Source organism: Falco rusticolus, chromosome 8 (genome assembly GCF_015220075.1).
Source record: "Falco rusticolus isolate bFalRus1 chromosome 8, bFalRus1.pri, whole genome shotgun sequence".
Taxonomy (NCBI): Eukaryota; Metazoa; Chordata; class Aves; order Falconiformes; family Falconidae; genus Falco; species Falco rusticolus.
This window is the reverse complement of record NC_051194.1, coordinates 34090824-34117134: the sequence shown is the minus strand read 5'-3', so window position 1 is coordinate 34117134 and position 26311 is coordinate 34090824. Positions and strand designations below refer to the sequence as shown.

At 39.9% G+C, this 26311-nt stretch overlaps 1 protein-coding gene across 3 annotated transcripts; it reads right to left on the bottom strand.

The window, feature by feature from the left end:
- Positions 1–751: 751 nt before the first annotated feature.
- Positions 752–24584, bottom strand: HACD2 (3-hydroxyacyl-CoA dehydratase 2). Of its 3 annotated transcripts, none has more exons than XM_037396641.1 (7): positions 24408–24582; positions 18719–18836; positions 18344–18362; positions 13835–13923; positions 7703–7824; positions 6849–7027; positions 752–4560 (listed from the first exon to the last, which is right to left on the bottom strand). In XM_037396641.1, exons 1-7 carry the CDS (start codon positions 24536–24538, stop codon positions 4478–4480), a joined length of 741 nt encoding a protein of 246 aa, XP_037252538.1. In that variant the 5' UTR covers positions 24539–24582; the 3' UTR covers positions 752–4477. The 3 variants fall into 3 exon arrangements, with proteins under 3 accessions (XP_037252538.1, XP_037252540.1, XP_037252539.1); XM_037396643.1 differs by having other exon boundaries at positions 18790–18836; positions 24408–24457; XM_037396642.1 differs by lacking the exon at positions 752–4560 and adding an exon at positions 4569–4647 and having other exon boundaries at positions 24408–24584.
- Positions 24585–26311: the final 1727 nt, after the last annotated feature.

The following is a 26311-nucleotide window of genomic DNA, read 5'->3' as shown; positions in this document are numbered from 1 at the left end:
TCTAAGGCACAAATGGAGTTCAGCACCACTCTTCATGACATAACATTTCAAAGAGAAGTTTTTAATTACACAGCAGTGCTAAGTCACAGCTATCATGCATAGGACATATGCTGATGCTGGGCATGACAACATTATTTCATCCCGTCTGCAATCAAACAAAAAAATCACTGTAGCTGTGCAATCTTATGACAAGCATATGCCTACAATAATAGCACTCACTCTGCAACTACTGCTCGGTTCCTATTAGAAGATTGTAACTTGTTATTTATGAGCAATAATGGCATCTAGACAATATTTAAATCTCTCTCAGGAAGTGTTAAAAATGCTAAGAACGTTGCCGTGGTAGCAGACACATTATATTTAGTAAATGAACTCTGAAGTATTCTGTTGTATTAGTTAAACATTCCACTATATCTATACTACTCAAATGATTTTGGTTTTTTTTTTTTAGAAAACTATCACCCATCTAGAGTACAGAAAACAGGAGAACAAAGAGCTCAAGGATCCTTCAGGAAGTTTTAAGTTTCAATTTTAACATAGCACATTGTTATGAATACCTCCTTTTAAAAGTGAGAAGCAGAGCATTCATAACAGTATCAAATCGCCCAATTCTTTTGTTTGAGCTCGAAAGTTATGTATGCCAAAAAAATCTTGTAAATTAAAAGGTACACATAGATTAATAAAAAGGCAGCCCTAACTCACATTTATAAAGTATCTGCTTTTGTTTGTCAAACAGTAACAATACAACACATTTTCTTTAGAATTATTTTATTTGGATTATAGCAATTAGTACCACTGTCAGTAGGCCGAGTCCAGGCAGAGCGCACAGAATTGATTTCACAAGGCAACAACACGGACTAGTTTTTTAGCATACAAACCATTTCACTGCATTATCAAGTAGAAATATCTTCCAAACATGCATAAAAAGTCTATGCTTAATCTTTCAGAGCTCCAGGTAATACGATTCCTAAATATACAAAAAATACATTTAACTTATAATCTTAGTGAATCAGACTTATAAAATTACAATTTTATTCTTCACAACATAGAAAAAAATACAAAAATGACCATATATAGTTTTCACCCAAATTTCACTGACATAAATATACATCAAAATGTATGATTTGATGTATACTCGTGAAAATTTTAAGCTGAAAGACAGGTTTTAAAATGACACTGCAGATTGGTCCACACAAATGCCAACCTTTCTATTGATAAATAATAATTTAAAAACTGTGATAGAAACATCACATTGTGAAAAATTACAATCTACCTGCACTTTAACTTGCACCTTACTGTAATTTACAATATGAACAGTTCTACAATTCCAGTTGTAAACTATACACTGGTAAGAACCTTGGTCTTTTAGAGGATAATGACTAACTTGGACAAAGCTGGCATGGTAGAGCATAAAGTACTGGGGACTGATCCAGTGCACGCAACACAAAGACTACTAAAGCAGAAAACGTCTGCTGCAGTAGTTTGGTGATGCTGATAGAAAACATGCAATCCAAGTAAATAGTCTGTGGGGAAAAAAAAAAATCTGCTCTGAATTTGTGACAATACTAATCAAATCTTCTAGTATAAAGTTCACACGAACCACATTACAATGTCAGTGACAGTTGAAGGGAAATTTTTTCTTGTTTTATGAGGAGGAAAAACACCCCTATACATGACCAAAGTCAGTATTAGGGAAAAACCCAAAGAGTAGTAGGGCATCACACAACAGTTCTTACTAAAGATCACCTTCCAGTGATTTCCATGGAAGCTAAACATGAAAAAGCACTGCGAGCTGAAGTGCTGGAATTCTTGTACATACTAAGCGCATGTTCATACTTCAGAATATAATTTTAAAATTAACTTTCCTGATAGGATTTCTTACTATCAAAGCGATTTTTTTCTTTTAGAAGGAAAAGTAACACCATTTTCTTTTAAAAGACTGTAGTTTATTTGTATTTGTGTGGTAAATTAATATTTTCAATTAAAGTAAATATTCCATAATAAAGCTTATTCAGGAAGGACATTGGTTGTACAAGCTTTCTCCCTACTGGCAGCTCTGTTTTTCCACAGTGCCAATGCTATCTAATACAGATCTACTACATCTTCCTCATCAACAGAGCTATGAGTTTGTTTCATATAAGAATATTACACAGTCATTTTTTTCTCCAAATTGGACCAACAAATTTGAAACAAAGTCTTTTATTTGGGCACAGAAATGAAATCAAGAAAAGTTCAGGTGGTGAGCATTGGCAATACCCAATAACCAGAGTACATTAGGAAATCAGACCTTTTAGATGACATCCTTTGAAATACTGACAGTAACTCCTTTGATAGCAAGTGTAACCAAAAGGAGATGTTTTGTTCAAAAGTGAAAGTTTACACTTTTGAACAGTGAGTTCAGTATAATGCAACATTTCCTCAGATTGCCACAACAAAGCACCACATAACCTAATGGAGAAATGAACTGGAATTGTTTCATCTTTGGATGCAAAACCACTCTGAGGTTGTGTATGGCCATAGTGTTTTTTATTATAGCCAAAAACTGTCTCCAAAAGGTTTAAAATAGAAGTAAAGATAATTGTCTCTTACCCTCTCCCTGATTACAGTAGTCCCGTTTGTGTTGAACAGGAGAGGTATTATACATGTTACTAAGTGCCAGGAAAATTCAGTCAGACTTTTTGATGGAGCCAAATGAAATTACTGAAAAATGCAGGTTTTGTTGTTTTGTTTTGGGTTTTTTTGTTGGTTTGGTTTGGTTTTTTAAATATAGCTCTGACAAATAAACCAAAATAATTGTAAATCCAGCTCTCCCCAAGTGCTAGAACATACAGCCCGTGCCCTTAGTACTTACTGGCTACACTTCGGAAGAGCTGCGATGCATCAAGCACAGGTAACTGGGACACAAATATGGGCCACATCCAGGAGGAAGACAGTGGGATACTACAAACGTAGTATTGCAGGTACCAAGGTAGTGGTCACACCTCATTTATGCACTAAATCATGATGTCACAAGAGGGAAGCCGGAGCAGCCCGTGTGTTGTTGTCTAGTGGCTCTGACTGGGTGAAGATAGGACTATTCAACCATCAGTTCCTAACAGAGCAGAGGCCATAACCTACATTTCATTTTGCCTTTGCTTGGATCTGTTCATTTCCCTGCTCCCTTTGTCCCTTCCGTTCCCCACCCACTGCCCCTAATCAACAATTGGTTCATAAATCAGGGCACTGCTCACACAGTGTTAGTGCTTTCTGCCTTGCCACAAGGTTTTCTCATTTTTTGTTTTACCTTCCCACAGGAAGGCTTAGCCTGAGAACCCAGAGAAAGCACCTCGGAAAATTTAATTTCCTATGGTCTTCTGCTCTTTCCAAAAAGCAGAGGAAGGAAGGCTTGTCCAATCTGCAAAAGCAGCATGTAACACATGAGATAATCTGCTTTCAAAGAAAGAGCTTATGCATTTGCAACATTTCAGAAGCTGAGTGCCTGGAACTGCCTGCTTGGATGTGCCAAAGTGATACACAATAGTACTTGAGAAAAGTTAGGTTGAGGAGCAAGGCCCTCGTGTGATTCCACAGTAGACCAAATACTCAACACTGAAATGTGAGTACCGCTGAGATAGCGGACAGTGATTAGAGATGATAAAGTAAAAAAATGGAGAGCTGCACCTGTTTCTGGGTGATCTGCCTCCTTATATTGTTTAAATTCATTACCGATTATCACTAGAAATATTACAGTTAGTATTACTTTTGTAAAAAATATTTCAAGAAGTATCCAGGGATGCAGTACTTAAGAGGAGTTTTAATCTTTCAGATAAGCATTACAGCCTCTGAATTAACATTAGCATTTGAGTAATTAGCTTAAACAAGACCTTCAGAGAACACACTCTGGTCAGATACCCTACTGTTTAAATTCCTGAAGAACCACATTCCCCTCATTTCCCATAATTGGTTTCCTGTTCTTGTTCCCATCACCTTTTAAATACACAACCTGCCTTTCTAAACTCAAACACTTTGCCCAGATTATATTCTCCACTGGAGTCTCTGACAAAATCCTAACGTATTCCAGAGCATATTGTTTGCTTTCACAGCAATACATACAGTTTCTGGCATGCAGTCAAGCACTTAAAAAAAGAGGTATCAGTAATATAATCCAATTCAAGCATTTAGTGAGTACAACTTCATCACTCATACTGCAACCTTCAGGCATTTAGTAATAAGTGAAAACCATTTAGCACATCATTTAAGGAAAAGGCTAACTGCCAAGCCATATGAAGTTTGTTTTCTGAAGCACTGCAAGCTGAACATTATTTCAGTGTTTTACATTGTGGAATTTCAGTGAAATCAGATTTATTGGTTATTCTTGCTAAATTATTGGTCTTTTACCTCTGACTTATTTCATATTGATATATTCTTTATAAATGTGCTGGGTATTGAAAAACCTGCAGCATTTTGATGTTTGAAAAGTTCTGAAAAACAGTTGGAATTACTCAGACTTCTTGTGTTCTTCAGTGTGGGAGAGTACCTTTCGCCTCTGATGTAGCATATGAAAATACAGCTGAGGAAAGACTGAAGAGAAAACAGACTTAAGTAAATGAAGTGAGGCTTCCATGTCAATGTAAGATGCAGCGTCACATGCTCAAGGTCACCAATTCTCTATTAAAAGAAAACGTGCTTATCTGCTTTCTGTTCAAGACATCTATTGCCTTTTATTCCTTAAAGAGAATCAGTGATATGGTCCTTAGGCTTCAGTACTATTTATTTTTTGCTAAAACAATCACATTTTTAATTAAATGCAAAATGCCTTATTTAACTGCATGTACAAGCAGGATGACAAGCTTCCTGAACTGCACACCCACCCCAGAAACATAATACATTGCAGGGAGGAAGAAGTCCTTCTGAAAGAATTAAATTTCCAGATTTGTTTCATTTTGTGTAATTCTGGTGTCATTTTTTGAGGATCTACGGAACTTTACACAAACCACTGCCTCTTTCATTTCTTCTCTCTGTATCCTCCATGCAAAGCTTTTTCTCATCGTATTTCTAAAGGCTACATTACGCAGTATGTCTGCAGAATAAAGCTGGGGATGGAAAACGTACATACATGAACAGCAAAAGCTAAAATGGCCATGAGACGCTGAACCTTTGTGAACCAGAAGAAAACTAAATAAGGTCAGCATCAGCCTAAATTATGTTACACATGCAAAGTGTTAATCATAAACACAGGCCACAGTATTTAATTTTTGTACTAATTTTTAATTTTTTTTTAAAAGGTTAACATTTTTTCTTTGGGCTTTCTTTACCCTGTATTTAATTTCCTGATCATTTCCTCCCTATCCTGGTTCACTCCAGCAGTGTTAGGGAGTGGATACAGCTGTCCAGAGACACATAACAGAATACAGAGCCAAGTTTGTTTCTCCATTAGAAGTCTAAGTAATGGAGATCCATAATACGCAAAGAATTTAATGACCTCTTTTCTAGCCAGATATCAGTTTTGACAGACAAGTACTAAATCAGTGATTTAAAAGTGAGGTAAATGGTAAGATGCATCTATCAAGAACATAAAAACCTCAGTATTTAACAACAGTTTTCAAAGCTTGCTTTTGCTGTGCTATTAACATTCCCAAAACTTCCAAGATCTTCAGTGGGTTCAGAAGGTGTAACTCCAGTATAAGCAGCTTTTATGAATGAATAACCCAACTATGGTGTAATCAATGACTGCAATGAATATTGCTTTCCTTGTATCTCAGGAATACCTTTATGTGAAAGGGCACCTAAATCCGCTCGAGTCCCAGCAGTTGGTTCTGGGTTAAAATACCAATTCACAGTAATAATTAATTAATAATAAAAACTTTAAAAAGACTGACTGCACTTAAGTTACATGTCATGCATCACAGAAATTACCTTACTTAAGAGACAGCAATTTTGATGGAAAAAGCGGGCTAGCATTGGTACTTGGGTTCAGTGGGGGTTCCCTCCCAAATAGGATCTAGCTACCATACAAGTAATTAATACTCATGGTTATTTTGACTAAACCAAAAGATATTATATTCTGGCTGCTTGGAGTTAGTAACATCAAGATGTTTGGAGGAGGGTGACAAGGAGTAACAAATGCATGAAAAGTGGGGTTTGGTTGTTTGTTTTTTTTAAGAACAGCTGGAAGAACTTACAAACCTTGATGTCAGAATTACAAGATGGTTCACTGAAAGGGTAAGTGCTTGTTATTAAGCAGGCACAGTACTGAAATTTAAGTCTCTGAATGGTTTATCATTCTGCACAAAGTTGACATAAAGACTGCTGCAGAGATAGCTAACAGCAGCAACATCATCACTAGGTTATTCTGTATCGTAGACATCATTTGCACATTTAAATTTGCTACAAGCTTCTGTGTTTCTATTGCCCATTTCAAAGCAGCAAAGCCAAATCTTCATTCCATCTATAGAACATTAAACAGAGACTATGTCAATTCAAGTTAATTCAACAGAAAAGGTTCCCTACACACTAACGTCAAAGCAATACTCTTATTCCTGATAAAGAACTGAGTTCTAAGAAGCTGTTTGGAACTTTGTTCTCCTAGAAGTCTGTAAGTGGGGGGAAAAAAACCCAACAATGAAGATGTCAACATTTGCCAAGAAGCACCACAGTTATTTTATATTCCAAGTGTAAGAAAAAAATGTATTACTGTTTTGCAGGTGTTGGTAAAAAGCACTCCCTGCAGTTTTAACTCTGACATTTTTCTTTAGAAAATTTTCAAAAATAATTTTGCAAAATCAGTTATGTAAAAGTTAATCCCACAATTACTAGCTTTTCCCGCTACGTTTTTTAATATTAAAAAACCCTAACAAACTCATACTTACTTGGAATGTAAGATATCATAACCAGGATCAGGAATGTATAGTAGTCAAAAGAGAAATTGTACTTGTTAGGTAAACTAATGGAATACAAGCCAGACTGCCTGACGAAGGGTAATGCAGCATATATTGTGAGTAATTCGCCTGAGACTCCCATTGGATACAATACTATAAACAAAGTGTACCTAGAACAAAACATTTACGGAAAGGATTAAAAGTTACGGCAAACTCTGACAAATTATATATTAAATGCTATTATGGATATTCAAGTTTTACGTTCTCAACTCAGTATTTGTTTCCCTTAGCTCTTATTTTATTAGAGCATGGCAAGGTATGAACATTACTGCAAGATAATTACTCAAATCAGCAATCACTTTGAATTATTTAAAGATTACCTTTGAGAATCTAAAACCTTTAAAACTATGCTCCCCCACCCTCCCACCCCACTTTGTTACTTTGATTTTTGTAACTCTTTGATGCAGGTCATTATATTACTTAAAATGGGGCGACAGTTGATATTAATCAATGACCTCACAGATTGTTTCACATACAACCCTTGGATTCAAGGGTTAACTGTTAAATGTCAGTTTACTTACTGTTACCCCTTACTGTTAAATGTCAAGTTTCTGACAAACACAATCACTCTGTAAATGGAATTGATTTCTGACAAACCGCTCCTTCAGTTTACAATTTAATAGATGTTTTTCAATGCAGAAATCTGCTGGAAAGAAGCCAGGAAGTCACAAACAGGGCAATTTCCTCAAGGTAGTGTCTAATTTTTTGTACTGCAACTATTTTAAAAGTTAAATAACCCTGTCAAATCAGTGCTTTAAGGCTATGATTTCTATTATGTCACCTACCTGGCCCATTTGATGAGATAAGGGAGATGGTTTAACAAACTAAATGTATAAAAAGAATAACGGATTATCTCAGTGATTGTCCAGGCCACTACAAACAACAGTACGCTATCTTCAGTTTGTACCTGTAAAAAAAGAAAAAAAACCCTCAGTATGAATTCAAGCATCACTGATTACTCATCAGACCCCAAAAAACCCTCAAAGAAATCAATTCCCATGGGTTGCTTTACCTTATCATTTTAGAGAACAGACTCCAAGAATGAGCTTAAAAGCAACATTTTAGTAACAACAGCAAAAAACCCCTTCTTATCATGCTCGATATTTTTCTAGTCGCTTAGGAACAGCTTTGCTTGGCGATCAGGTAACTTAAGATCTCCCATTCTGCACAAGGTAAATTGGTACAAGAAATCCTTGAAATGGTGAGAACTCCTAACTTCCCATTCCTATACAGTGCCAGTTGTTTCAGTCTGATTGCTTCCCAATGCAGCAAGCAGAAAGAATGCTAATATGTTAGTCTAACACCTGATATCTAGTTTAAACTATATTCTGATCCTAGTCCGTGCTACTTCTAAGTGGAAACACCATCTTCTCTCTACAGATGAGAAACTGGATCCTAATTTTGAGCAGCAGCAGCGCACCACCTAACACCAGGGCACAGGCTAGGAGAAGAAAGAAGCTCAGATTGTTTCACCTCTGGTAAGCTTGACAGCTACCTGCTTCACTGTTCCTTGCCCCTTTTTCTGCTTATTTTACCCAGCCTAGCTCCTCCAATGTTACACTCAAGGCATTGTGTTTCACTGCTTTACACCTCTTCCAACTTTTGTTTCAGACACGCACACACACACCACCGGACAAGCTTCTACTCCCTTCATATTTTGAAGCTTAATTTTCAAAAGCACATATTTTAAAACAAATCATTAGACTTACTATTTTAGGAGCATAATTATGAGGTTTAAGTTTCAGATGGAGTAACAGTGATGAAGTAGTATGAGGGGTCACATATTCACACTACAAACTCTTGAGAGCGCAAACATGTTTTTTATGCAGCCCTCCCCCTCCTTCCCTCCCCTTCAACAAAATTCTCAGCTGTACAAGTACCTTGAGCCCAAATTCAGTGGACCGTGGGAACAAAAAGAGCTCAACCACAGGGGCCCGCATTTTCTCTTTTCCTCCAACTCTTGAAAAAAGGGAAAAGGAAGTCAGTAGGTGTGGGTGGTACGCTCTATTCATCTTGGGCAAAGTCCATGTACAAACGAAAAAATGAACAAGAAAATATATGGGCAATCAGAAACCTTTTTCATAGGAAGGGACTGATCATATATTTGTGTGTAGGAACACTCATGAGGATTACTCATAGAAAGCATTTTGTTGCAGATTACAAAACCAAGGAAGATTCATACAGCCATCTTGGGATATCCTGGAATGCAGAGCTGCTGCTAATCTATATTCTGCTGCGTATAGCATTTCACATCACTTTCACTGAATTTTTCAGCAAATGCACCTTGTTCTTTTTCCACATGACACGCTGATAACTTGCTTATGAATTGATCTCCCTTACATCATCATAAAATAATAAAATCCAAAACTTATTTGGACATTTTCAGAGAAGAGACCAAATCTATTTTCACATTGCTACAGGATCCTAATGCTCTTTGGGGTCTGCTTTGTAAGCAAAGCTTAGTTCTCAACCTGGAAAAGTTAACAGCACTTCCTAGATGATACTGTTTCCGAGGAGCAACATGCTTCACAAGCACTCCAGAGCTGCACCTTCTGGTCAAATCAGGAGTAGCAGCTTAGCAAGTTCATCTAAACTTGTGCAACACAGACTTGAACCTCTACTTCAAAATCCCACTTCCTTCCCTAACTATGGAAGTCAGTAAAATCAACAAATTTGTAGCTTGATGTAGCACCCAAGGACATGCGCAAAAACAAGCTGCGAAGCTAATAGTGAACAATACACGCAGAAGTAAAAAATCTGACCGTCACAATCCAGTTCTATGACAGGACTTCCGTAACACTGCTCTCCCAGGTCTAGCCTTTCCTATCTACTTTAAAGAACTGTGTTTACAAGTTATTCAAACAGTTCACACCATTATAAAACACATACAACCCTGTTACGGTCACTTAAAGAATCACTAATTGTCCTTTTAATAGCTTGTGTCCCTATTTCAGGAAGGAAGAATGCTGGAAATTGGTGGTAATTTTCATACAAAAGTGACCTGTACAGTTTTCACATAGTTCCATATTCTGCAGTAAGGAGCAGAAGACCACTGTGCATTTTATCATCATATTTTTACTACATTCCACAACTCATAATTAAGAAGTATGTTTCTTACACACCAACAGATCTGTCAGATGTCTGTCACTATTGCAACATCTCTTCGAGGACTGACAATTTTTTAATACTTCAGATAAATATGTCTGAGATGCACATTATCAACCCCTGGGAACTGATCTACAAAACAGTTTCTCAAGAGTCTTACTCATTTAGGCACTGCTAATGCTGCATTTGTATTGTTCCTCTTCCAAGTTGAGGATAAGAGGGACAGTAGAGCCAGTAAACAGTAGACCCTTAATAAACCACTAAGCCAAATGCAGTGCTCAGAATTCAGTTTCTCTTCCTCTACTTTTACATGCCATTTTTTGAAAGAAGTGTTAGACAAAGTCAAAGCACATTTTCCACTTTATTTACAACTTATTTGTCCAACTGCCTTAATAAGGGTCAATCACATCAGAGGCATAATTTTTTGGCATGTGTTTCAAATCAATTTATCATCAAGTAAGGTCCTGAATATATTTTACTTTATCTTCAATACTGTGAATATCAGATGATGTTTGTTAAAAACATAAGAGAGCCCATAGCCTTTTAAGATGCAAAGATGAGAACTGGGAATTGACAAAATAAAGCCCAAGAGCTTTTTTTCTGTTCTCCTTGTTCATGAAAAAGGAAGTTCTATAGATTTCTCCACGTTAAGAGTAACAGTTTGACAAATTATTTGCAGGAAATTTCAGCTAAACACATAATGAAGCAATCCAGTGCAGAAGACTAAAACCAGCAGCACTGTAATGATGAAACAGCATGTCTCCCTCAAGAGCACTGGTCCTCTGGTACATTCATTAAAAATAAATTTATTTTTTTAAAAAAGGAAGCTTCAAAGTAGGCACAAATGGCCGGAGAGACATTTGTGTTATATAGTACTACTAAAATTTTACATAGATGCAAAGCAGTGATGAATCGGGCTTTTCAACTGCACTCACCCATGTAGAGTTGTGAAAAGCATCGACTTCTTTTACTACAACTTAGTCCTAAATACCATAAATTAAGATGATCTTCCTTCTTTAAGTATGCTTTAATACTGATTGAAGATGTCAGTTCACAATGGCAGATACTAGAACCTCAATTACCAACTCAATATGCTGTACGTGTCATCTTCACACCACCCCTTTTGACTGTGTGTTCTGGAAAGGTTCCTAAATATCTACACTATGCTTACCTGCAACTTCTCTGTAAGTGAACCCGACTGGATAAGCCTTCAATCACTGCTGACACCCTTTTCTAATTATCCATCAGAACTGGGTGTGGTATTATTTATCAGAACAGAACGCTACAAAGGCCTGCCCATGATGTCACCAGATGATCTAATTTTTCGCATAAATTCAAAAAGACAACTTTGAACTGAAGGGCACCTTCTTTTCCCCTACGCCTACCTTGCTCTAGCCCTTCACGCCAGTCCCCTATCTTCCCTCCTTTGTAGGAAAAACAGTAAAATTCCCCAAACCAATTCCTTTCCAATGTAATGACAAAACAATTATAAGCACTGTGTTACATGCCAGGCCCTCCTCCACTAAGCGAAGTTACTCATATGGTGGAGGTAAGGGGAATCTCATTGCTACCCAAAGAGGTGTGCAGTGCTTTAACATTTGCCATGCTTTGACATTTATTATAGATACTTTCATATTGAATTTAACAACACATCAGCACTAAATTCAACAAAAAGCACAAACATGTTAGTGGCAAGAAGCATGCTTCAAATCACATCACATATCTAGAAGTGTATTCTGACAGAAAGGAGGGATGCAATACAGATGTTTCTTCTTTTAACTATATTATATATGAAAACAGTCTGGAAAAGCAAGATACTGAACAAGTCTCACTCGAAAAGTTAAAGAGAAAAACTGCGTTTTATTTTACAAGAACCTCATCATGCAACTGCATAGCTTACAAGTTCCATAAAGCTGTGTGAGAATTTAATCCTGGACTTCACCATGGAGCTCACTTGTGCAGACAGCCCTTTAGAAAAAGTAGAACACTTGTGACACTTTCAATACATCTCCCCAGGTAGAGACTGCATGCTTTCTAGTTGGGGGAAGGGGAGGGGTGAGAATACAGCCTCTTCATTTGATTTATTTGCTCTAAGTCACAGGTGACAAAAATCATCACAAGATTCCTCATCCTTACCATTCTTATGCCCACTTTCTAAGACATCAAAAAGTAACACATAATACAGTCTCTCGCAAGACTTTAACCAAAAGACCACACAAATGTGCAGAAAAAAAATATCTATGTGCAATAGCATTGAAAGAATCCTGGTTAAAAAAATCCTTGGTAAAAACTGATGTTAGGCTGAACTTGTTGCTTGCATTTTCTCCCATTTTGCTTTTTCTCTGGTGAGAACGTGGGCATAAGTTTCAAAAAACCTAACCTACAATCATTTTACAGACTTCCCTTTGATGTAATTCTAATCTGTGCAATTCAAACCTTAACATTTGGGTTACTTCAAAACCAGGAGGCAATTCATAAAAGCAGATTGTCAATGTTCTTTATGAAGTATCCCACCATTATACAGGTAATAAGCAAAACTACAGGCATATTTCTCTAAAAGTATTTAATATATGTATCTAAAATCCAATGTCTTGGGATTATGGCTTTTTTTCGTTCAAAATCTAGTATTTACCTCTGGTAGATTTAACAGAGACTGGAGTACATTTATTTGCACCAAAAGTGAAATCCATCAGAAGATAAATATTTACAAGACTTTGAGTTTATTGAGAGAAGAACATTCCTCCACTTTAAACAACATAAAACTAAGGCTCCACATGAACAAGCATCATAGTATCAGAAAGAGCTGTTAATTACTAGGAACTATAGTGACTGATGTTACTCTACATGGAGGTGGACGCTCTTGTAACAGGTCTGGAGTAAGGAAGAGAAAGCAGCTTCCCTGAAGACTTGGTAATAAGACAAGCTCCTTAAAATATTCTCCACCTCAAGTCACAAAAGACCTTATGCATATAATGACACTAGATGACCATCACTTATTTCAGGCAGCCACGCTGACACTGGTATCAAGACTAATTTCCTTCTTTAATAAGAAGAAACTCAGTAAGATTTGATGACTAAAGTAACAGCACAGATGCAGCATATCTGGGCTACTACAAGGTATTCAGATGACATGAAAGAGTCAGTCAGCATAATCTATATCAATTACAGCATATTTAGATTTTTAAAAAGCTGTCAGGAATAATTTTCAAGTAAGATTGCTTACAAAAGATTTTGCAGAGATTTGTATAACATACAGTAATCTTTGGTGTGGTGAGCAATGAGAAAAAACATGCAGGCCCCAAACCCCACTTACTTTAATGTAAGAAAAACAAATAAAGGAGAGGGGGAAGATTATCCTGGAGAGTGATAATAGAAAACATCCAGGCATTGCTGTGCACAAACAGTTGAGGGGGAGCTTCCACATGCCACAGTGAAGAAAGCAAATTGTGTATGAAAGAGGGGGCCAGTGAAGAGATTTTGCTATTAATTATGGCACTAGTGAGATCTATACTGGAACACTGTCCCAAATTCTAGGTTCCATATTACACACTGGAACCTCTTTGAGTAAGGACTGCAAAATTTGTTCAGGAGCTAGATGTCTTACAGTGAGAGAATCAGACCTCCATCTATTTGATTGTAAAGAAAAAATGACATCAGACTTATTTTTATTTCTTTTGATCCACAGAAATTCACGTAAACAACTTAACACGTTGGGATACAAACAAAAATAATTTTAAGGAAAGTACGACAGCGATCGACACTTTCTTAGCATGGATCATTAGTTTTTCTATCTATTTTGTATCTTAACTTACCTCTTTTACACTATGTGTTACTGCCCACGTCAGGAAAACCCTTGACATCACTTGGAAAGCAGTCAGAACAACAGAAGAGGGAACAACGCCTGGAAGATATTTTGCAATTAGTAAATATTCCTGGCTATTGGGGTGGGAGATGGGGAAATAAAACACAGCTAAGCCAAAGTCCAGTTATTTCAAATTTTTGGAAGGAAAACATTTAGGTTTTTAATTTGAGAATATGAAGTCGGCCCTGTGGTGTGTTTACATAGCCTAATACAACGCAATCCCCTGACAAGATTTTGTGCATCAAAATGCAAATAAAAGTACTTGGTCTTGTTGCAATCACAGCACATTTGTTAATACACAAAACAGCTGAATAAGATGAAATAACTTCAGTCAAATAGCTTTTGGGATATAGTTTTCCAAATAAATCCTGTTTGATTAAAATATCCAAGATACTCTTCATTACTGTGATTTTAAAAGTAAAAACAATAAAGATATTTTGCACAGCATATCCCAAAAACCAGCAAGCAAAGTAACTACTTTGAAGAAACACTGATCTAGCCCATATCCTGACAAATACAGTTTATAATTCCTTCCTGGGAATACAACATCTTAAAAAAAAACCCAAAACCAAACCCAAGGAATAGCTGATGCACTGGTAGATACAGAAACAATTCTAAAATTTTCTCAAGGAAGCAGATTTCACCGATTCTTCTAAGGAATTTCTGAGGTGCTGATTAAATTGCCACTAAAAGGTTCCCACACACCCAGGTCTGACAAAGCAGTAATAGTTTTAGACTGCAAGATTACACAAAATTTCTAAACTTCACAGCACAGTTTTATTTCCTTCCAGTAGCATGATGAAGACAAATGCAAGAGCAGTTGCAGCTCCTAAAATAGAGTAAGAAGTACTTCTAAAACTAATGCAAATCACAGCAAGCAACACAACAGCCTCATAAATATGTAAAGACCAAATTGGAAAGTGGGAGAGGAAGAAAGAATAAGAAAAGCTAAAAGCAAGTTTCATTAGAATTATTTTCAGTCACATAGTTATTTTTCAGAGTAAAGGGGGGGGGAGGGGGAGAAATCCTACAAAGAGTTCTCTTCAGTTTTATCACATACTGTTCATGATCTGATTTCTGTTGTAAAACCTTAAGGGCAGAATTTTTGTGTGTGACTCAGACAACACAAAAGGTGGTGCTATAAAACCCTGAAGTCCCACTCCTATGATATAACATCTTTTCTTTTATACAATTTAGATCATCCCTTCCTAAGGAAGATCACCTAATGTTCTTGCAAAGGAATCTATAAATAAGCTAAAAAGACTGTGTAAGAACCATCCAAGATTATCTCACAAGTTAGACAAACAGGGTTTTTCATTATAGCCAAGACAATGCCAATCTATGCCAAAAACAGGAGATGAAAATATGTGACTCACCAGCTACAATTTATGTAAACTTTATTTGCCTCCAATTACTTACTCATTGCATTGAAAAGGTATCTGACAATCAATTTTAAATCCGGTATTTTTAAAAAATGTCTGTCACCACTTACACAAGACTGCATGTGCCAGAGCAGTGCTTGACAGAGGGTGCGGGTTCAGAACCAAGCAGCAAGCCATGCCTGGACCTTTTCCGGGTGCTAGATGAAGCCTCCCACCTCCAGCAGGAAATCCTCCGACTCCCAATAAATGCTTCCTCTCTCCCAGGGAGTTCCCAACTGAGAACAGGCTGCACGCACAGCTTACAGGTAGAGAGAGCCCTTGTATCCCTCCTAACTGAGCAGGCTAAAAGTGAAGTCAACCAGTGCCAACTTTGGCTTACCAGAGGGTTACTGGTAAGCATCACTATGGGAGGAAGGCTGGATGCTGTTGGCTGGGACTGTACTCACCAAAGCCTTCTTGCTTTTCTCCATTCCATTCACAAAATCCCTGTACTACTATTGCTTCTGCATTTTGGTGGCTCCTATCATGTCTCTCCATACCAAGCTCCTCCAGGCAGAAGCTCTTCCATGCTATCAATGCCATTCATACTCTCGGGTTCTGTCTGCTACACAAATCAAGGAATCGCACGTTCATGTTCCATTTGCCTGTCCTTCAGTCTCTCCTCTAGGTCTCTGGGTTAGATGTTACCTCCTCTCTTCATGCAGAGCACTCATTCTTCGTTTTTTAAATCTTTGCACATGCCAAAGTTCTGTTCTCAACCATGCCTGACAGAGACATTCCCCTATCAATCTTCATATTTTTAAGAAGTTGCCTCACAGATGCTAACATTTCAGATTCTACTGAAAAGATGTGGAAAGAAAAGTTACGCTGATACACACAGCCATCTGTCACAGATAAGCTCCTCTATTGACAGAGAATTCTGCTCTAGTTATAGCAATTAGGTTATCAAGGGCAAAGGAATCTGCAAATCTCCTGTTTCTCCTCGCACAGAAATGTTTACCAGTCAGTAGGACCACAGCAGACAGCAGCAGGGTATCCAGCTGTGCAAGAAAACTTCACTTTATTTAGCTGACAAATGCTTCCATTAACAGAAAGAAAGGAAAAAAACCCCACCATGGGCAGTTATAATAAAATAATGAGGGTTTTGTAAAAAACTTTGTTAGGGAAAGCAAAAAGATATAATTATAATGGTATAAAATGTTGCAACATTCCACTAATGGCTCTCTTCGCTAACATTAAATTGTGTGACTGAGGACAACACGGGCTAAATGGATCCACACCTCAAATCAGCTGAGCCAGGGTTATTAGCTATGCACACAGACAGGCTGGTACAGTCATCTTGTTTGCTGTTCTGTACCAACCTGGGAGGTGAAATGTAGGACTTGCTCTTGCTATTCACTGATTTGTGTGGATGTATACTCTAAAGTGTGAGGAAAAGATAATCCAGTTAATTTTTTACACTCTTTCTTAGATTTAACCCTAGTAAACATTGGCATCTGCACACAAGTTCAGCTTAAGGAACTAGTAGTGCATTGTAGATTTAGGATGGTGAAACAGCATTTTATCTGTAAGTTTTTTTGCCCAGTGTTTTGAGATTTAACTTGCCCTTCTTGCCACCTGTTAAGTAAGACCTCAAAAACTTCATTTTATTATTAATTTTTAACAATTTTGTAAAAAGTAAGTGTGGTTTATTCTGATAAAAAACAGTAGTTGAGGTTTAATAAAATAGTGTTGGAAGGACTGCCTTGGCAGCCCAGGCAACTATATGATAAATGTAGTTTAATCTGAGAAGCCTTTACATTAATTTGAGGAGTAAATAATCACTCATTTCTTGGGATGATCTGTGCACAGTCTACAAACCACCCTTTATAAAATAACATTTTCAGAGTAAGTGAATTATTCAAGAAAGTCAGAACTTTATCAAACACAGTATTACACTGCCCTCTGCTGACAAATTTAGGTATATGACTAACTTTTCCAGCTACCACATTTGGTTACTCAAAAAAAATGGTCTTTTGCACAGGAATTCAATATGAACCTACAATCTAATACACCCTCCAGTATTTAGATTATTTGTACGATACGTGAAAAATTGCAAGTTTATAGCTGCAGCTTTAGGAACCGTAATGCCATCTTACTCTTTAAACAGCGGCTAGCAAACATTCAGAGAGGAGCTCAAACACTTGCATTTAAAATCACAAGACCAACTACATGAATGTAAGATTGCCTCTTTCTGAAGACTGGATCGTTTAATAAAGTCAGAGTTAAGCAAAGGCATTCGGGCAGGCACTGCTCCCTTTTACAGCAGGTTGGCTTTGATCTTGCGGAGATTGCAACGCATCATCTAGTCTATGAACAAAATATCCAAACGCTGAGGCCAAAGAGTTCCCTACTCATGGCTAACAAAACAGACAAGACACAATCCTGTCACTCAGGCATGACGCTCTTCAGGTTGACTGAACCATCACAATGCTACTGACCCCAGGCCACGTATACACAAGAGTTCTGGCTACCACACTAACAAAAAAGCCTAACAGTAGAGGGTAATAGGAATTGTCTAGTCAAGTCTTAAAAAATTCTTACTCTCCCAAACAGCACAGCCAAATCTGGGATAAAGAGTGGTTACCCCTTCCTAATTTTACAGTGTATATCTATGCTCTATGGACACGGGAAAAGTTCAAATGCTTGAAATGTTATTTTTATTGGATTTTAAGTTACTTCCAGCTAGATATATTTTTTCTGAGGAAAGACAGCTTGGTACAAAAGATTACAGAATGTAGAGATAGATAGTAATGATCTACTATAAAACATTTATGAAGTGCTCTAAGATTTGTAGCATTGGAAGATCTAGATAAGAATAGCATCAAGTAATTGAAAACCTGTTACACTGTTTTCCTTTTTGTGATTTAACTTGTCAAATTATTTAGTAAAAAAATGGAACATACTTCAAGCAAAATTAGTGAGTTATGCAAGAATTAAATCTGGCAATTCATACCCCATAACATTTTTTCATGCTAATATATTGCTAAAACTGCAGTCTTTACAAAAATAGTAAAACTGAAAATTTGCAAGCTTACCAAATGCACAGTGCAGAATCTAGAACAAAAAGAAAAATTTAAATCACTAACATTTCAAATGAAGCAATTCAGAAACACATTTAGTTCTATCACAAGAACTTAAGATTCAATATTTGTATTTCAAAGATTAAGCTTAATATCGAGCTCTGTGGCCCAAGGTAAATAGCAGACAGCAAGCTCGCTCACCACTTGCTAAAAAGAAGAATTCAGCATTTGTGTGAGGCATATTTCTTACATTTACCTTCAAATTGCTCTATAAACGCTAATGAGAAAACAGGTACCTAGAAAGCACTGTTCAACAAAGGCTGCCTTACTTCTCCTAAACAAAACACTCATGCAAATATTAGTGATGCTAGGGAAGATGACTACACCCACCTCAAGCAAAGCTCCAGTTTGGAAGAATTTCAGGGGCTTTTCTATTGAATAGTAAAGGCTATGGTAGCTACCTTTAGCCAGGTATGCTCGAACTAGACCAACTGCAATAACAAGCCATCTGAAAGAGAAAAAAGTCTAAGGTAAGGAGACATTAAGCAGAGCACAAATACAAACAAATCCTTAATCCCTCTTTTGATGTCTGAGAAAGCAACAGGCATGTAACTATCCTGAAAGTTACTAACTTTTTGCCTACCTGCTGCAGCAATGAAAAGAATTTGCAGAGGATCCAAATATTACATGAAGTTAAAGATTATGCATTTTTTAAACATCTTTTGGCACCAACATCATACCAATATCTTTAACGTCCAACTTTATTTTCCAGTGAGCTGTGTTTGATTTAATTATGGAAGGTATTAATGATACTTTAAATAAGACTGGCATCACATTTTGTTTAGTTTAAGCAGACAACCATTTACTGCTAGTCAAAGATCTCTTACCATAACATAAACAATTAAGATTGAGAAGGCATACACTTTAATGTTTCAGTTCAAAGAAAACCCTTAGACTTTATGAGAGACCATCCAGCTTAATTGCTAGCATATATTTTATGAGAAACAGTTATGGATAAGTAACTGCAAGAAAACTGAGCCTGCTAACATCCTGAAGACAGCAATGCACATTCCTGTCCCAGTATTCCTTTTTAAGCAACAAATATATTTGGGCCTATATACCTGCAACTATACTATAAAAAATGTGACCCGTTAACCCTGCTGATCTTCCCCTCCGGTAACTCAGGAAGCAACCATAAAAATTCTTCCTCCAGTCCAGGATGACGCTGTAACATCTTTCACTACCAAGAGCTGTCCAGAGCCAGTGTTTGCCCTCAAGCTCAGAAATTTTTCAGTGAAGTCTAGGACAAGCCACAGAACTTAGGTGGGTACAACCCAGTCAAACACTTTTTAATTTGAAGTTAGCATCTATAGTTAACTTTAGTATCCAATTGCTTGTGGCAAACATGGGGAGAAGGGGTTGGGCAACAATAAGTGGGAATCGTTATTCAGATTTTTCAATAATAACTCTGACACCCAACTTTGTGTTTACAACAACATTTGTTAGTACAACTGAAAAAAAGCTATTTAATTTCTGCCTGGACTTCTCAGAAGACAAGCACCAAAGAAAAGCAGTAGGAGCGGGGAAGAGAAATGGGAAATGAGAAACAAGTCCTCCCTTTTTTCAGTAGTGACAAGTCATTTCAGTTAAAGCTGTCTTGTGAAACCAAAAGAAAAACATGGGCCAAGTAATTGCTGTTTACGAAGAATCAGATTAATTATGTATTTGGACTTCAGTGCAGAACAAACCAGCAAGTGCTATAGTATTAATGACTACCTTGCAACACTGACTGCTGCTTTTTTAGAATAGTAAATCAGAGCTGGTTGACACTGTCCTGCTCACATCTGTCAAGTTTCTCCATTTTTCCTAATCTTCTGGGTTTGCTGAGAAACTTCACTAAATTAAGCAATTTCTCAGGTTGCACAAGAAAACAGTTCTTGATTGCACCTGCAAACTGTTCTCACCTTAACCAGCCCCTTGCTCATCTCCACCCTCCCTGCCAGAATACTGACTCCAGAAAGACTGTACTTTCCATTATCTCTGTCCATTTCCGTACTCTGTCCTTCAAAAAGCATTTAACAGACATCAAAGTATTAATCTGTTCAAAAATTAGAAGCTGTGCCTAGTTTGTGTTGAAGCTTTTAGTACATCTATCCTGCCTCTGTAGTTGTTACATAGTTCTTTACCCTCCAGAGAAAGTGGAGTAAGTGAAAGCGAGGAAGATAACTGGAAAAGAAACTTTGTGAGAAGTTTAAAAGGGCAGCAAAAGGCACCACTGTCACGTGGAAGCTAAGCTGTAAGTGAGGGCTTCCAGCTTTCTCTGACCTAGATGCTAACACCTACCTGATACACCAGTTGGACTTACGTTTACACTGCCATGCATGTAAACTTTAAGCTAGACTCGTATTACACTCTTTGATTAGTCCAAACTAAGGAAAAAGAATACCGCATCCACATGGTTTTAGTTGCTTGGACTTGACCAGCAAGTTTCATGCTCAGGTCCTCAGTTTAATTCCCTTTATTTCTCTTACAAATTATAAAAAGGTGTTCACTTACGCAGTTTACTGAGTTTCCACATCATTTACACAAAAGAATACAGCAAAGCTATGCAATGAACACACCTGAGAAGGGAGAAGTGTACTCTTGACTGTCAACAGCTCCTCACTGAAGACACAGACAATGAAACTCACAACCCAGAACAGTCTTTGCTCAATGATGATAACACAAACACTTGTGAAACCAAAAGCTATTACATTAAGATTATCTTGTTGAGTGAAATCCTTTTGAAATTCATGGTTTATACCATCATCAGCTGCTTCTACCCAGAAGTACTAGTCAGTAACAGTGCTTGACTAAAAGTAAGAAACATAATGGCATTTTAAAGTAGCTTATCAAATATTTACGCTTAACTCTTAACAGGATGCCCTCCCTCCCTCCCCATCCCCCCATTATTCAGTGATTTCAGACAACCATGGTTTTCAGGAAATAATTTCTATGCTGCATCTATGCCTCCAGAATGAGCTCGCTATGCCAGGTCAGGTATACTTCATGCCGTGATAGAAAAATAACAGTTTGACTGAACACAAGAGAGGAAAGATACAATGCTTCTACAGCTTAATGCTTTGAACCATGGCCAAAAACCCCTGAGCAAGTACAGCTGAGAACCAGCTGCAGGACTGGTTACATCACATTGGTCCCTTTTCTGAAAGAAAATACCCAAAACACATAAACCAAATGGTAAGGGTATGCAGCTTCATTTAGGAATCCACAGGTGTATGCATTTTTTCTACTGCTCTGCTTTTGCAAAAGCTACTGTATTACTAGAAATTCATACACATACACATACCAAGTATAACATTAAAAATAAGATTATTCTTAGAATCAGTATATTTTCTTTAGCTAAGTCAAGATAAATGCAGAGTAAATAAAATAAGCTGAGATTTTTCAATGATTACTTGATCCATTTTATATAAAGCTAACAGCTAAGGCAACTATGATTAAAACATTTACTACCTATTTATTGCATGACAAAGCTGTTGCGTGCTTCAACTTAAAAGTCACCTTTCTGTAAAGCAAAACAAAAACCCACTTAAAAAATTAATCCCGTGAAGCATCACTTCATCATCTGAGCACTTTCAAATTTTTGGTGTTTTCACAATTCTCTTTCCGAGGCAGTGCCATCTGAGAAAGTAAGTCTGAGCACTCTGATTGACAGGGGGGGCAGTAACTAGTTACTGCCACCAGCTGTGCATCAATCTTCCTATACGAAGAACCAACCTCCTGCCAAGCAGCTCCTGAAGACTGTATTGTGAAGTCTTAAAACAAAGAAAATAGCTGAGTCTTTTTAACTAAGCTCAACATTAATTATTGCGAAGTTTCAGCAGCGTTCAGTGGAAGCACAAAACACTCATCCATTTGAAGACAAACTATCAGTCAGAGCCCTCAATGATCTACCCCGAAAGAATGGCAGTTAGTGACAACGCAGAGAGATGAACCCCGATCACAGGACTCCTACAGTAGCTCCTCAAATTGCAGAAATCATCAAATCGCAAACATGGTCAGAAAAAAAGCAGCTCATGTTAAAGCACCATAAGCCACATAACCACCCAAGATGAGAATTTTCTAGGTGGTTTGGTATAACTCAGGAAAACAGGTAACATCATGATCTAGATTTACCCGACAATGTGAAGCTGGACACAGATTTATCCTATCTGTTTCTGCGTTTCTAACACTTCGTTGTAGTTTTTTCTCCTGAGTAAACAGAAATTTCTTATATTCAGGAATTTGCCTGCTGTGATAAGAAGTTCAGGACCTTTATAGAAACTTTGCATTTCCACTGCAGTTCTCCCTCAGGTTTTTGATGTTTTTTGTAAACATAGGCGATTGCGTCGCAACCCAACAGAGCACGAGCTCAGAGAAGTTAACAAGTTAACATCGTGCAAGGCCATCACAACAAAAGCAAAGACCTCCCGACTGCCTCATCTGTGTTGTATTGCTCGTGTAATCAAGTTTTTCTGAAACAAGAGATTCATTTTTACTGAACGGGTAAGTAATTATCATTCTCCTCCATGTGAAATACCCTGCAAATATCATACAGAGCCATAAATCTGCTTATCAGGTAACAGGCCTATTGAGTAATGGGTGTAACAAGCACCTTCTGAGCTCTCTGCTCCCAGCTACCTTTGTTCCATGGAAGTATAACTGTCTTAGAAGCTGAAAGAGCACCAGCTGTCACCAGCAAAGACAAGAATCATCATGTCCAACTACCTTATTAAAGTAAATCGTCTTTGTATTAATTCTATAACAATCTTTCCCCAAAACAGTGAGACTAGTCAGCCTGCCTGACTCCTCACCTGCCACGATTTATCTAGTGGAAAACAGGTTCGTTCGGTATCCATTTTAAACAGGTTTTTCTCCTCCTGGCCAAATATCCTTACAAAAGATGGGTTTATTTTTATCTGGATTTCAATGAGAACCTATAGCCTCTTCAAAAAACCCAAGTCTCCTTGCCCCACCTCGGGAGTCCCCAGTTGTCGCTATTTTGATTCCGATGCACCAGAACACACCGAGCGCGCGCCAGCCGGGCCGAGTCTCCGTTCCGCTATGCAGAGCAGGAGCGGAGCACCAGGCAGGCCCGGGAGCCCCCGCTCCAACCCACGCAGCAGCAGCGGACGGTCTGCAGGGCACGGGGCTGCACAGGACGGCAGCGCTGCCCCGCACCCACCGCTGCGGTAAGCTCCCTGCGCCGGGGCTCGCCTCCCTGCCGAGGGGCGCTGGAGCCCCGGCCACAGGCAGCGGCGAGGCCAGACCAGCGCTCCAAACCCCCGCCGGGACGGGCCCAGGTGCCGGCTGTACCGCAGCACGTCCCCGGGACCGCGACCTGTGGCACCGCGCTGCGCCGGGCGGGGGCGGCCCGGGCTGGGGCCGCGCTCCGGGCACCGGCCCTTCCCCGGAGCGTGCGGGAGAGCAGCCGGGGAGCCGGCAGCGCGGCCTCACGGGGAGCCCCTCTCCAGCCCCAGGGCGGCCACGGGGGGTTCTGGCTGTGCGGGTTTAGCGTTACCGACGGCGCGGAGCACGGCCGGCAGCGGGGGGCACGGCTCGGGCTGCGGCACCGGGCGGAGGGGCCGGGCATGGGAGAGGGCACCGCGGCACGAGTGGCCTCACCGGCGGCGCCCAGCACGCCGCTGCCAGCCCGGGCCGCCGCCGGGACACGCTGCCGGGCCCGCCCGCGCACACACGCACACGCCGCGGCCCGCCCGAGCGCAGCCCGCCGGCTCCCACCGCTGCCGCTCGGGCACCGCGCCGAGCCCCGCGCCCGGGGGCCGCCGCCTCCGCGGGACCGGCTCCGCCGAGCCCCGCCGCGCCGGGGGGAGCCCGACCCACCGCCGCCGGCAGAAGGGCCGCAAGCGGCGGCCGCGCCGGGCGGGGGGCAGCCGGTGCAGGGAAAGTTTCCCCGGCGCGGGCGCACGGCGGCGGGCCCAGCGGGCGGGGCGCTGGGGGCCGCGGGAGCCGGGACGCGGGCGGCGGCGCGCCCGGGCCAGCAGACCCCCGCCAGCGGCGGCCCGGCCCGCCTCCTTACCCCGCCGTCATCACCACGTTGTAGAGAACGAGGTAGGCCGTGGCCAGCGCGCCCGGGGCCTTCCTCCGCCGCGGCTGCTGGCTGCCGTAGCCGTTATCCGCCCGGCTCCCGCCGCTGCCAGACACCGCCATGTTGCGGCGCTCCCGCCGCCTCCGCCCGTTCTCGGCGTACGGCGGGGCCGCGGGGCGGGGCCTGTCCCGGCGGCGCCGCCATCTCGGAGGCGGGCAGGGCGCCGTGCGCAGCCGCCGGGCCGGGGCAGAGGAGGGCGGCGCGGGCGCGGATGCCGCTCCCGGGGGATGCTGTCGCCTTTTCGATCTTCTAGTTCTTCAAACAAAGAATGCAAGGTCAAATGCAGGTTGGAGTCAATTGCTCGGAGTTGAATTAGATACCTATCCCATCATTTTTGAAGTAGGGCTCATTGTTTCTTGCAAACTAGAAGAAAAAACGTCTTTTCGGGTGAAGCGCCTTGTCGATCACTTTGTAGGGCAGGTTAAAAATGCCCCGCTGCGGCCTCACTCCTGAGGGAAGAAATAGGACTGTCACTGCCTTAGAGGCATTAATAGCGTTGTCACGTAAAGGTTATTTTGGGAATATTTAATAGGTTTTCATCGCCTTTCTAGTTTAAGAAGCCGCTGAAGCCAAGCGCAGCTGGAGCTGTAACTCATTTTCCGCTGAAGTTTCATACAAAACCCAGATGCCCTGTGAGGACAGTCACAGACCGAGACATCCCCTCGGGGCAGGTGTAGCTAGGGCTGCCTCTCACAGTTACAGTGAAAGGATGAAAATAAGTCTGGGGGTTTTTCCTACAGAAATTGCAAATGCTCCTTGGAGTTACTTCTCAACTTCCAGAAACAATTCTCATTTTTTCATGCTGGCTTTGGTGTGGCTCCTTTACGAGCGATGCAAAATAATAGCACAAACCTCCCTCCCCGTCCCAGCAAACTCAGCTTCACAGAAGGATTTACATGGCCTAATGCATTTGTGGCGCTACGTGCACATCTCTTGCAGACAATAGGGCTCAAAATTCAAACATGATTTGTGAGAATTTTAGGCAGCAATATTTTAGTGCAATGTTCCAATAAATATTCCAAGAAATTAGAGAAACAGATCGTTTGCTACTCTCGTATGCAGCTAAAAAAAAATTCTACATTTTGAAAGCCTGGCACTCATTACAGAGCAGAGAGCTATGAAGTCCTGTGCTGTGTTCCTTGTGAGCGAGGAGAAACAGCAATACAGAAGTCTTTGCGTGCCACGCTTACAATCGGCAAAGGTCTCCGTCAACCAGAAATATGCACAGGATGCTTGGGTGCTTGGACAGGCCGGTAATTAAGTAAATTAAGTTTCTGAAAATCCAGAAACCCAACTAATGAAAAACAGCAGCCAGTCCCAAATCTTCCATCTCTTCAGAAGACTGAATTTCACACAAAAGAAATACAAGAATTAAGTGGTCCATCTTGGGCAGCACCAATGTCTTGCATAACCTCTGGTATCGGGCATTGTTTCAACCGTACCACACCCCAAGGGTGGCTTGCTGCAGACGTGATACAAGCAAGACAAGGTTTATAGGAGAGCTATTACCTTTTATTAGACTAATTAGGATGACTGGCAAAATGAGACAGGATTTCAAGTACATAAAATCTCCTCCTTCAGTGAAAATAGAATTCTGTTCTTCAAACAAAGAATGCAAGGTCAAATGCAGGTTGGAGTCAATTGCGCAGAGTTGAATTAGATACCTATCCCATCATTTTTGAAGTAGGGCTCATTGTTTCTTGCATACTAGAAGGAAAATTAATAGGAGGCAGCAGGGAGATGGCAACCTAGTTATATCCTTGGGGGGAAAAAAAATTAGGCAGTTTACAGCCTGTGGGACGTGAAAGGACTAGTAAAGGAGGAGAGGGAATGGA

Bases quoted from the DNA above. Each gene is read 5' to 3' on its own strand.
- HACD2 (XM_037396641.1), bottom strand. From the start codon at position 24,538: ATGGCGGTGTCTGGCAGCGGCGGGAGCCGGGCGGATAACGGCTACGGC. The intron at 18,837-24,407 runs GTAAGGAGGCGG...TTTCTCTTTCAG, and splicing joins AACGTGGTGATGACGGCGGG to ATGGCTTGTTATTGCAGTTG. The intron at 4,561-6,848 runs GTAAGTATGAGT...TTTTCTCTTCAG, and splicing joins TATGATATCTTACATTCCAA to TCTTTCCTCAGCTGTATTTT.